Source organism: Liolophura sinensis, chromosome 9 (assembly GCF_032854445.1).
Source record: "Liolophura sinensis isolate JHLJ2023 chromosome 9, CUHK_Ljap_v2, whole genome shotgun sequence".
In the NCBI taxonomy this organism is placed as follows: Eukaryota; Metazoa; Mollusca; class Polyplacophora; order Chitonida; family Chitonidae; genus Liolophura; species Liolophura sinensis.
Genome location: NC_088303.1, coordinates 26,072,093 through 26,085,475, shown reverse-complemented (window position 1 = coordinate 26,085,475; position 13,383 = coordinate 26,072,093). Strand labels below are relative to the sequence as shown.

Here is a 13,383-nt window from a genome sequence, read left to right as displayed (position 1 = left end):
AGTCATTTCTTAACTTAACATTTCTTAACTTAACCATCATGGAATGGTAAACAAAATATAAAGTGTCATCTTGACTTGAAACATCTTAAAACATGGCGTGGCTCAGTCGGTTAGCGCGCTAGCGCAGCGTAGTGACCCAGAAGCCTCTCACCAATGCGGTCGCTGTGAGTTCAAGACCAGCCTATGCTGGCTTCCTCTCCGGCCATACGTGGGAAGGTCTGTCAGCAACCTGCGGATGGTCGTAGGTTTCCCCCGGGTTCTGCCCGGTTTCCACCCACCATAATGCTGGCCGCCGTCGTATAAGTGAAATATTCTTGAGTATGGCCTAAAACAACAATCAAAAAAAAAAAAAAAAAAAAAAATCTTAAAACATGGCAGAGCTCTTGCTGGCAAATCCATCAGAGATGCGATACATGGGATCGTTATAACAACCAACTGATGAGGTTGTCATCAAAGGCTTTACCCACCTAAAGTCATCCATAAACCACACCCCAGCCATACAAATCACATATTCTTAAGAGTGACCTAAAACAACACAGAAATAAACAAAGAAATGAGTAAAACAAATCATGTACACAATGGCATTTTGTGGCTTCATACATTTCATAAGAGAAAATTGAAATCCTGTGCACAAAGTAGGAATGGTTTTGTAAATCGCCCAAACGAGTCACTGTCCAGTCCAAAGTGAAAGGTTTCTTACTTCTTTCCATTCACAGCTGAATACATTGAACTCTACACAGCTACTGGTCGGCTTACACTTCAAAAGTCTGTCATTTTGGGATTAATTAAGTATGCCACTAAGAGTCAGAGAAAGTTGATCAAAGGAAACAGCTCATGTATTCCTCATGAACATTCACTGCACAAGACCTTATAACACATGGTTGTCTCCTGAGTCACTTCAATTGTGATTAACAAACTGGCAGAAATGATGCCACCTGGAATGATCCATCTACTAGATTGTTCAAATCTACCAAATTTTTCCAACCTTTTAAATCCCTTCTGCAATATGGATATTTTGAAACATTCCGAGAGAATTATGGGGTGTAGAGAAATAATTTGCAATGAGAAATAAGAAAATGAGAACTTAGTTTTATGAAGCTTGCACCTTTAGTAACACAAATGCATCTTTTCAGCACAGACCAGGTTTTTGGCAGCTTGGAGAGAGGCTCCTGGGTCACTGCACTGTGCTGGACCGCTAACCACCTTGGCCACCGAGGCCCCGACTGTGACATCAGTCTCACAGTAAGACTAGCAGACTGTGAAAAGTACAAGGCCTCCAAACCATTGTACAAACTTTTGGAATAATGAATTCGTAACATTCACTTCAACATGATTAATATTTGCTGCTGTTGTTGTTGTATAAGGTCAATTCTGGAAATGAATATGGCCCTGCTTCTTTCGGACTAGCCATTTTTCACCCACTGACGTGGAACAATAAATAATGTGAAAAAGTGACTATATCCAACAAAAACATTCAGGGAAATGTCATAGTTAACAGACCATCGGGGTCACTGCGTTATGCTTTCACATAGGATTGAGAATTACTAGCTGGTAACCATCGTTATGTAGTTCCAAACCATTGCTATTACATGGCGTCCAGACAAAAAAAAACAAATTTAATTAACATTTCCTACATTTATCTAGAAAATAAAGCACTAAGCACATATTGTATGGAATTTTACACCATTATCATTGTTTTAAAGAGATTTTGCGCAAGACGCTCACCAAATGCACATGTACACAAATATTTGTTGGTACACCACGAAAGACTGAAGTACATACAATTAGTTAAGCTACATTTAACAAAATCTCTCTCTTACGTAGTCTCATAACAATATAAGATAATATCAACAGATATTGATCACATCCCAGCATACGTGTTAATGGAATATTTCCTACTGTAACCCATAGTACAGCTCGGTCATTTAGATTTACGTAACCCATGGCAACAGATGACCACTTTCTAAACGTTTTCGCATTGCTGTACATGGTAACATACACCCATTCCCTCAAACTTCTGTCGCATAACCTTTTGTTCAGAAGCCTGCCCAGTTAGGATTTCACATCATGAAACAGTGAAGTTTCACAGTTCAAGTACATGTGTATGTGTAAGTGTATTCCGTACTTGCTTGATCTACCCATATGTTAATGATGAATCTACCTCATCCATAATCTAATTCAGGACGACAAGCGAGCACAGAGGGGGCAGATGTTTGTGAAGGCTCCCGATTGCTAATAATAACACAATCTCTACAGCAGAGTCCTCCATTCATGTATGTCGTCACTTTTGATGCTCAGAATGCAGGGATCCTCTCATCAAAACTGAACCCAATCCACAGCATTCGGGTCACTTGAGCTGGAGTTAGAACTGAAATAAAGAGAAAATTCCTACATCACTTCAGGTTTTTAAATGACTTTAGACATCAGGTGTGACTGTGCGAGTGAAAATAGTGAAAGTAGCAAAAAACTGAGATAAACCTGGCACTAGTAAGTCTTTTCTGAAATCATACTATGTGGGTGACAATACAATGTCAGTAATGAGATATACCTGGCACTAGTGAAGTTTTTCCGGTTATCAGACTGTATGACTGAGGTTACAAGGTCAGCAATGAGATATACCTGGCATTAGCGAAGTCTTTCCTGGTATCAGATTGCACAAGTGAGTACACAGTCAGTAATGAAGATACGTGTATAACTGTACCTGGCCCTAGTGAAGTCTTACCTCACCTCATATCAGACAGTGTGAGTGAGAATACAATGTCAGTAGTGAGATAAACCTGGCACTAATGAAGTCTTTCCTGATATCAGACTGTGTGAATCAGAATACATGGTTAGACACACCTGACACTACTGGCTTCTTTCCTGATATCATGCAGTATGAGTGAGCCTACATGGTCAGTAATGAGATATATCAGAAGTCTTTCCCGATATTAGACTGTGTGTGTGAGACTACATGATCTGCAATGAGATATACCTGGCACTAGTGAAGTCCCCCCAAACATCAGACACCCCTGAGGACTGCTGCTGTTGTTGTTGCTGCAGGTGTGTCATCGCTGGTGCAGAGCTTTCTGTGGTCCCTAAGTCCAGCAAAAAGTCCACATTGCTGTTGCTTTGAAAGTTCTGAGCTGTGTTATTTTGACTACTTGTAACCCGTTTTGATTGGTTGAAACTGGAGGAAGAGAATGCTGATTGGTTGTTTTGGTCTCCAGGGGGAGGAGCTATTTTCACCCCACCTGGAGGAGGTGGTAACAGCCCAGGTGTGGCTCCAGCATTAGGACGTGGTCGTGTTTTCTGATCACTCTTCTTTGACTGGAATGAAAAATGAGGAATTAAGACTTTTTGAATAATATATGTTGAAATTGTCACTGGAACATAATATCAGCTGGTTATTTTCAAGCTTGCTTCCTCTCAACTGGGTACGTTGGAAGGACCTGCAGCAACCTGTGGATGATCGTGGGTTTCCTCCCACCATAATGCTGGCTGTCATCATATGAGTGAAAAAGAAAACCATTTGAATACATTACTGGGTGGAAGGATGAATACTTCTTGTCTGACAAATGTTTCGGTTTAGCATTTTCGCGTACTGGTCAAAACAAAATCTTCCAGCCACCCTCAATCCTATCAGAAAAAAATGAGTCAAACCAGGATTTGACCTGCGACTTGCTGATGGGAAAATGAGACACTGACCCCTATATTGAGCGTGATTGTCTGTCCTTCCTTGAAGCCCAAATCTAACTTGGGTCCTGAGTCAAAAGTCTTGGCTTTCTGTTCAAATTCTTCTTCTTGTTTTAACCATCTGAAAAAAAAGAAAGATACACTGGTAGAGAGCATATTCCCCTTGAGCATTTTAACTCTGAAGCATCAACTTATTTGAAATTGAAACATCAAAATCTGTAAGCCTGGAAGACACCAAGATATAAACTCATTGAAAGTTTCTAAACAGAAACACAACAAATCTCCTAAGTTTTGACAGATTGCTTCATTTCATTATGAAAAAAAAATATTTATGTCGGTAGATGATTAATTTATATTATCTGATAATTGTTGGATGTTTGAAGGAGAAGCTGTAACCTCCTGTGTAACACATACAGATATATTAACAGGCTCTACATATGAGCACCACTGTGTATTGAACACACTGTCCTGTCAGCTGCCATTCAAGCTCTCACAAGCTGGCGAGTACTTGTAACCATAGTGACCCCTATTAATTATTTATTAATTTATTTGATTGGCGGTTAAAACCATACTCAAGAATTTTGACATCTGACATACAAATTTGTATGGCATAGTGGTGGAAGGCAAGTAATCTTCAAAGAACACAACGCCATTAACGCTTACTGTCAAAAACGCGTCAAAAGAATGGGTATTTGGAATCTGGAAATTCCCTGCCGAAGACCAGGATTGAACTGGCACCTTGAAATGCAATTGGTTGACAGTTGGCACGCCATCAGCATTAAGTCACATCCCATTCCCCTCTTAATTATTAACCTCTCACCATACTGCGGACAGTTAAGAAACTAAAGCATGGCCAAAAACTTTCTAACTAGTGTATTTCACCTTAAGTATGGAATTCAATATTTCACTTTAAAAAGCATATTAAGGTCTTTCAAAAAAATCTCAAGTGAAAGACAGCATGTGACTAATGTTTATGTCTGCTGGAAAAACTACCTTTCAAAGTATCTTAAACCAGCATTAAATACCTTTCTAATTTTTTTCAACCCAATAAAAGTTTAGTGAAACTTTGTCTTGGCACAGTTTCAACACGTCTCCATTACCGAAAGCAATGTGACGTCACATTTACTCTAGCTCTCTAGCGCCGGAGGGGTTATGTTGGTGATTTTGACCCCTGTTAAATGTTTACAACTAGATTCAGGCTCTAAGCATGACTGAGGCCAATGTAGGCATTCGACTTTCACTGGATTTTATACTCCAATTATGTAGCGATGGCTTCTATAATAAAAGCTGTGCTGATCTAGTTATCGCAGACGTCAAGGAAAACACTTCACCTTGAACACAGCGTTTCAATAATTTTACTGTAGTTTATAAAAGAAAACAGAAAAAAACACCTCTTGTATGCGAGAAAGAAGGAGCAAAATTCAAATTCTTCAGTTGTAATGAATTCAGATCAAAAAAAATTATGTCACATATACATTGAGATTTAATTAACTTAAAGCGTTTGTCCGCTGAGATCCCGTCTCCTCATTCCCATAAACCTTCAGCATCCTTAAGAAATTTTACACTGACTTTGATACCTGCTATTTAGAAACTGCTGACTAAATGCTAAAATGAACAACAAAAAAGTATTTGGGTAGATGAATGCTGTTTGGGCCGAGACGCTATGCTATTCTCTGACATAATTTGTGATACCATCGTATCAACTGCTTTTACATCTCTGTTAGCCCATAAATGATACAGACTTGCCCCACAACACTTTGTGAGATGGCTCTTCTGCTACACGTAACTACATCATTGTAAACAATGTCAAAATAATATCTCATGCAGTAATTCTGTGTTATCGTATGTCATTTCATGGAGAGAATGAGTAAAGGCTATGTCACAGCTTAGGCTGCACAATCTGATAGCAACATGTTTGACTGGATAAAATTCTCAAGATGGCTGCCTTGACTCACACCAGCCATTTAGGCAGTATTGTCATTTTGTTGTACACATTATTCAGTGAAATTTAAAAAAAAATAATGAATCATGACACTTGTTTAGAAAGCTTCAGTATCCTGCTTTCGACTGAAATATGTTTTAGCCAGGTGCTGTCTTGTCCTTTAAATGGGCCTATAAGGTGGATGGATAAATCACAATCTGGTAAAATGTGTCACTTTGAAGAATGCTAAACCTTAGGTGAAATATAGTATATCTTTAGAGACTGGCAGGAATATAACAATTTGTTGTCTCTCTTACAGGAACAAGATAGAATTGTCAGAGTTTTTAGTAGCAAAAGAACTTACTTAAAATGATCCTGTAAGGCAACATTCAAGTCAAACGAGTCTCCTCTGTCGGAAAAACCAATCCCTATAAATGCACTTCTCCCTGTGGAAATCAGATATGGAAAATTAGATGTTGAAGTCCATTTCCTTAATCTATCAATATATATACAATTTATTTCTCCTATATGATGGATTCAGCATTATGGGGGTAGGAAATCGGGGAAACCAGAGGAAACCCAAGACCATCTGCAGGTTGCCAACAACGACTGTAGTTACTGCCAGACTGTTTTACTCTCATGTCTGAAACCCAACCTGTCACTTTCTCACTGATGACATTCATGTACCACTGACCAAATCTGAAGGCAAATCTCTCAAAGCATTTTTCATTAATATTAAGTGCTCAAAGTTAACAAAAGTTGTACCTTTACAACTTTACATCCCAGTTACACTCTGGACAAGGCTTGTGTAATGTGAACACAGAATGGTGGACAGCACAAATTTCTAAGTCTCCTTAAAATAAAACCCTTTAGTAACAAGATGTAACAAGATGGTTCAGTATTCAACCACAGCCCAGAGCTTTGTTGTGTTACTTACATGTATGCATGTACGTGTACAAATCTTTCCATATTCTCAAATGTAAGATCCATTGTTACACATGTATGTCAGTCTTTCTCACTTTGCAAAGCATACCTGCACATTCGTTTTGATATGGAGTGACACACATGTACATGTAGCATGAACATGGCTATGCACATGTACAGAAAAGTGTTTAATATTTATTTGAATGGTGTTTTATGTCGTACTCAAGAATATTTCGCTTACATGTACATGATGGCGGCCAGCATTATAGAGGGAGGAAACCAGGTAGAGCCCAGGGCACACCCACGATCATCTGCAGGTTGCTGGCATGACGTGGACCTGATCCCATACCACCCCTCAACCGGTATGGGAAACTCTGTTCGGCCTAGTCTCTTCATTAAAGTGTGTGTCAAGTGTTAATGAAGCACACATGCTCAGTGTACTTACATCACTGACCGCCGGTCATTCACGTCATTAACACACGTAAGGTGTTGCATGTGTTTCTAAAATAAATGTAACAGTTTGTTGACAGCATGCATTGAGAAACCAGTGTTCAAGCCTTACTTTGTGACAAATCTACAGCATGGCAAACACAAAATATGAACACCCATGAATTTCCTGTTTTCTTACCATTATCATCCTTTATTCTTAAAACAAAGTAGCGACTGGAATCCATGACAGATTCTACAGCTATGCCTGGGTATTCCTCCACAGGACATTTGGCAAACAGTTCACCTGTGAACAGATCAGATCAAGAGGCTGAGTAAAATGACACTTGTTTTAGGTCTTTCAATATGACAAATGTGCATCACTGGAGTCTGAGTCTTATTATTATACATACATGCACAGTAATGGTATATTTTTTTCTTAAATCCTCATGTTCTATTTATTTATTTAATTGGTGTTTTTAGTTGTGCTCAGAAACATTTCACTTATAAAACAGCAGCCAGTATTATGGTCAGAGGAAACCAGACGTGAAGGCCACGATAATCTGCAGGCTGCAGGCATACCTTCCCATGAACTGGACTTGAACTCACAGCAGCCACACTGGTTCTCGAGTCATTGAGCTATGCTAGCATGCTAACCACTGTGCCATGCCTCCAACTCCCAAACCCCACGCCTACACCTCCAATCCTCATATTGTGGAAAATTTCCCTTTTTTTCTTGCATACAGTGTATATCAAGCATGTGAATACAAAGGAATCCTCTGAAGTGCCCAAATTGTCCTTATAATAAAAAACAAAATGTTGGAAAAGCATGGTAAGCAGGGCCTAATCCAGCCCTTCCCAGCATCCTATTACCGGATGTTGAATTTCCTCAAAGTGCCTTTTGCGTCAAAAACCCCCAAAAAAAACAAACACAAACAGCCCGAATTTATTCTGTAAAAGTGAAGATAAGTAAACACAAACTATTCTGGAAAATGGCGTCTATTGAAACTCGGAAGATTTGAGTTGCACGCCACACTATATACCTAGTGCTGGCTGCATTGTCCACTAGTCATATTTGCTGTTGTCATGGTTCCCTGATCTGTCAAACCAATGCCTGTTGCCGGGAGCCCAGGCTAGCCGATGTCATGGAATGACCCTAATAGTACATGTATTGGTGCCTAACATAGCACAACCCAAGAAAGATGACCATTGAAACAATGGGCTCGATGTCTAACCGTTCAAACTATTTGCGAGTCGTCCTAGATGATTCCATTAACAATCAGTATTCATGCATGTAGACTGTTTCCCTTGAAGAACGGCTGACCAGTACGTGCACTGTTCATAAAATGTCTGTCACAATGTTGTCAAAACTAACGTCACAGCAACCTCAGACTAAGTAAGGGTGCGTGTTGTGGTGTACACGTGGAGTGGAGGTCGCCAGTAGTTACCAAAGCTCGCCAAAGCTCCTAAAAATTCATTAGAATCAAAATATACAACAACAATGAGGTGCCCTTCAGCGCCGGTTCCGCCCTCTGCCCTTCGGAGGCTAAATTAGACCCTGGTAAGTGTATGGCCAGGTCTATATATATATATATATATATATATATATATATATATATATATATATATATATTATTTCTGACCAGGATGGTCAATCGTTAAGTGTCCTGTCACTGTCCATTATGTGGTCACCACAACGGAACAACAGAAATGCTCCAAGCCCTATGTAGTAAACAGCAGTTCAATTATTATAGTTGAAACATGGAGAGTGCCCAGGACTCAGAGGTCCCTCCTAGTCCACTCTGCAGCCCAATCCTAACTTCTCCCTCTAGCAGAGAGCACTGTTTATACATAATCTCCAACAATACAAAGCTTACTTAACCAGGGGTAACTGTCTGGTTGTCAAGATGAACACAATTTATTGTGAGTCTTAACAAGTACAGGAGAGACAATCTGAGTTAATCCTCTTAATCTATAAACAATAGTCTTTGTACAATCACTCTCAGGCACTTGGTAGATTACATTCAATGTTACATACTGACTTCATTATATATAAATTAGGTACTATTGTGACACAGGCACATGTAAAATGTATCTAGCAATTCTTTGACTGGTCATAAGTGTTGCATTTAAATGTTCAAGAGTCATGATGCATATCTGGAGATTTCCTGCCTCCAGATTGGGCTTTACAGCTGTAAGTACTTGTGTACTTGTCACACTGTCATTGGTCGTGAGGCACTGAGAAAAACCAACACAGTGTAGACTGCTAAGACTGAAGGCTAGGACAAGCATTAGCACAAATCAATCCTGCATTCAGGACAATATCCTAACTCCCTAACACAGAAGCAAGTCTCTGAACAGCTGAAATCATCAAGAAGTCTCCATATATCTAAAACTGAAGGATAATCAGCACAGCGAAGAATGACATATTCACTGGTGTTTACATATACTTGATTGGTAGTGCATCAAATGCCAGCTGTAAATGAACTTTGGTAATCAGGATGTTATTTAGGTCACTATGCAGAGGTCAATGTGTTTCCTAAGGCTCTTGACACAACTTTTGATGATATAAAGCCCACAAATGTTATAAAGCCCACAGGCCTTTGTGTCAATCCTACAAGCCCAGTCATTGTATCTTTTATTTATTTATTTGATTGTTGTTTTGCCTCATGAATATTCAATTACATGAGCGTGGCCCACATTATAACGAGACACAATTCAACCTCCAAGATAGATTTTTTTCACTTTTTAGAATTTGTATTCACAAAGAATTTAATGCTGAACATCAAATCTGATTTACTGTATCTGCCCCACGACCAATTCACAGATGTCATAACTTAATATGCAATGAATACTCTAAGGAAAATGTTGGCACAACAGTGTGATCTCACCCATAATGTCATCAAAAAAAAACAAAAACCAATGCAAACACCCTGACTTAACTGCCACTGCAACCAATATTTTGAAATGTTCTGAGAGAACGCTGGGGTGTAGAGAAACAATTTGCTCAGTTTTATGAAGCTGGCATCTTTTGTGACAACAAAAAGTATTTTAGCATCATTTTCACATAAGTGTAAGTTAATAAAAGTTAAAGATTTACAGTACACTATTATCAGGAAATGTACATCCACACAGGTTTTTAGCAACGGTACAGTATTCTACAACTGAGATGTGACTACAACAGCACTCAAATATCCCATTAAGAACAGGAAACTTATCCTTCTGACATGTAGAGGTTGTCAGAAGAAAGGGAATATCACACTGAGCGAACAATATAGTTCTGTACCATGTGACATCAGTGGACATCCAATTTTATAATAGACACCATTAGACTATAGCATGTCTTCACTCTTTCTGCCATAGTTTTAACTTTTAATTAGCTTGACGGGCAATGATGATGAAGTTGTCACCTATGATGAGCATACATATAGTCCACATTTTCATCTATCCTAATTCCTCAACCTGTTCGCATATAAAACAGCAACTTTTAGAGCAATTTATTCACATTTTAATAGTAATGACTTAAGACTACGCTTAAATAAAACTTTGCCAATATGTGAAAAGGCTGATGAATTACAGTGCATCTAAATGATCAAGTGCAGCACAAAACAATTTGGTGTGAATCTCTCCAAGCAAGATGAATCAAGTGAGCTCCATCTCTCCGTGAATGTTCTGAAATACATCTATTTAACAAGATGAAATATAAGCCCTGTGTACCTCTGGGTTGAAGGCACTTTATTTTTAGTCTAATGGTAGAGGCATAGACTTAAAATCCAAAGGTCGTTGGTTCTAACTCGAACATGGTTGTCCTGCCACATGAAGCATCAGCAAAGTCCACTTGAAGAAAAAAATTATACATATACTGTCCAAATTGAAATATTTTCTATATATTTTCACATACAGAAGATCATATTGCTATTATATGAAAAGACAACTTTAGGATTCTGCCTATTCACATGGGCATGGATCTTTGTGTTACAAGTTACATGTACATGCACACCCCATGAATTTTATATATGGTGAAATTGGCCTACATTTACTTAAGAAGGAGGTTACAGAGTATTTATTGAAAAGAATAGAATCAAAACCACTGAATGCTCAAATCTGCTAATAACGCAGCACCTAAATTACTGCTTCATTCAAAACTGGAACACCTGGCTCTCTGGCACAAATTGTGGTAATTTCTAGAGGGTTTACGATTATGCAGAAACACTGATGTAGTCAACTTATCAGGGCCAATCACGTAAAAATAAAGGTGAATAACATCACAGGGGCATAGGCGCCCCTAGCCTCAGGGTCCTGTTCAAACAGGTGATAAATAGGTATTTAAAAAAGCTCAAAATTGCTGTGGAAGGAATGCACCAGAAAACTGAAGATCAATTCTTGCTGATTTGTGCACATAATCTGAGAATGTTATATAAATTACACAAATCCTAGAAAATATGTTCTGGTCAAGGCTACCAGAAGTAGGTTACGTCTCAATTAATATATCCACTGACCATTATTTTTGAGCTCTGACTAAATTTTTACAATTCAAAGATCAAGTCATGTGTGTATGCAGGTTCAAATGTGACTGTTTATTTGACCGGAGCCATTCGGTAGAGACATGCAGGTTTTAAATTTTTGTTAAAAATCAATGGCATTTCTTGAAATTCTGCACAGTAGCCCTACCACTGGTTTTGTCCTCAAGTTTGACAGCCAGTTCTTTCCCCTTGGCGACAACCCTCATCCGACCCGTCCAGTCAGGAGCATCCAGTTTCCAATCAGCAGCCCTGAAAAAAAAGGATCATTAAATGATTGTCTGATTCTTACTTAACACCATACCCAGGAATATTTTATTTAAAACATGAGCAAATACATGTACAGTACATGTACATTCATGGTTGGAAGAAACCAGAGTGTCACACAGATTTTCAAGTGCCACGGGAAGGAAGCAAATGATCTCTCACAAACTTGATGTACAGGCACAATGTAGGGACTGATAGCCAGCCTCAATAGTTTAATGTTAATATTTAATCACATGGACGGGAACCAACATATATCTTAAAGGGACACAGAATCGAAACTGATTCGATGGCTGACAGTGGAGATAGAGTTTTCTGGGTTAAATCTTGCAGCCTTGCTCATGTTTGATTAAATGTACCATAGCCTGGACTTGCATATCTCACATAATATACCAATCAGAATTCCTTATACTCTTATTAAGGCTTTTTATTATTAAGGTAATCATCTTAAATTAACCAAACCATGCAATATTTATTTCCAAATTTAAATTTGTGCCATTTAGCGAAAGAACCCAAATGGGAGACAAGCTACATAAAAGGTCCAAAAATCCACTAAAATGCATCGTTGTCTACTGTAGCATTGCAGCTAATGCTTGTCAACTAGATAGGTGTTTTATGTGCAATTTTGATGTAATAAAGGAAAGAACGAAAGAGCTCAAAGCTTCCGACCGTATTGTAGGTGCCGTGGGAAGGAACTTTATGGGTTCTCTATTGTGACTGACAATGCAGTGGGTTACATGTAAAATGTCAATCCAATATTTTATTTCCAGATCTAAATCTGTTCCATTTAATTATGATCATCTTAATTAATCAATCAATCCACCCATTCCATCAGCCATGGATCACATACTGTAACACACAGAGTGTATTTTAGTGTTAGTGTATGTATTTAGTATTATTATTATTTTTTTTGTACAACCTTGCTTGACGGTTCTACAGACTAGATTGATCTTTTTGTTAGTCAATGAGCCCCTTCTCAGATGTTCATTATGATAAGATGTTTCTTTCATGAACTGACGTCACTCTACCACGTAACACCAACCTCAACTTTAATATTCCCCTCAGCCTAATATAACACAGGGTTTGAATTTTCAGTTAATGCAGTGGTCTGTATGTAAAATTTTTATCTACGCATTCCAGGATAGCCTACGACAGTTATCTACACGAGTCCCGTCATCAGTGTGGACAAAACTGCTAAAATAGCCGATTCACTGAAGCTTATAGTTTACGGGACAGCCACCGCCTCTTTGCCTGCAGTGATCAATGAAAGACATCAGCTGGCAAAATACTGGGTGATTTCACGACCATTTCTGAATAAATGCACCTTTTCAAACGGGACAAAATATATTCTAAATGAAGGAAATCACACAGAGGACCAACCTGTAGCCCCGGTTGGATGGACGAGGTGGAATTCTGTAAACAAATACTTCATTTTTGACACACAGCACACTTTCGTAGTCGGCGGACGCCATAATATTTTCACGTGTCACATCGAGGCTGTGTTGTGCAAAGGTCACAGGGTTCACTTCTGACGTGCGTTAAGGCATTGGGCGGATGGGTCGGGATGAGAGTTGGGGAGGAGAGGGTATTTTAATCCGGAAATTCAATCCTTGCGTAAAAACGATAAAATTAATACCGTAATAAAGGGCATAC

At 38.8% G+C, this 13,383-nt stretch overlaps 1 protein-coding gene across 2 annotated transcripts; it reads right to left on the bottom strand.

The window, feature by feature from the left end:
- Window positions 1-365: 365 nt before the first annotated feature.
- LOC135475352 (adaptin ear-binding coat-associated protein 1-like) lies at window positions 366-13,202 on the bottom strand. Of its 2 annotated transcripts, XR_010445038.1 has the most exons (8): window positions 13,111-13,202; window positions 11,618-11,718; window positions 7,149-7,253; window positions 5,961-6,042; window positions 3,688-3,796; window positions 2,975-3,309; window positions 2,162-2,368; window positions 366-525 (listed from the first exon to the last, which is right to left on the bottom strand). XR_010445038.1 is itself a non-coding variant. In XM_064755212.1 (7 exons), the coding sequence occupies exons 1-7, from the start codon at window positions 13,200-13,202 to the stop codon at window positions 2,317-2,319; spliced, it is 876 nt and encodes a 291-aa protein (XP_064611282.1). In that variant the 3' UTR covers window positions 366-2,316. The 2 variants fall into 2 exon arrangements, 1 of the variants encoding a protein (XP_064611282.1); XM_064755212.1 differs by having other exon boundaries at window positions 366-2,368.
- Between the last annotated feature and the right edge of the window lie 181 nt (window positions 13,203-13,383).

Bases quoted from the DNA above. Each gene is read 5' to 3' on its own strand.
- LOC135475352 (XM_064755212.1), bottom strand. From the start codon at position 13,202: ATGGCGTCCGCCGACTACGAAAGTGTGCTGTGTGTCAAAAATGAAGTA. The intron at 3,310-3,687 runs GTCAGTGTCTCA...TTTTCATTCCAG, and splicing joins CAATCACGCTCAATATAGGG to TCAAAGAAGAGTGATCAGAA. The intron at 2,369-2,974 runs GTATATCTCATT...TCTTTATTTCAG, and splicing joins GGGGACTTCACTAGTGCCAG to TTCTAACTCCAGCTCAAGTG.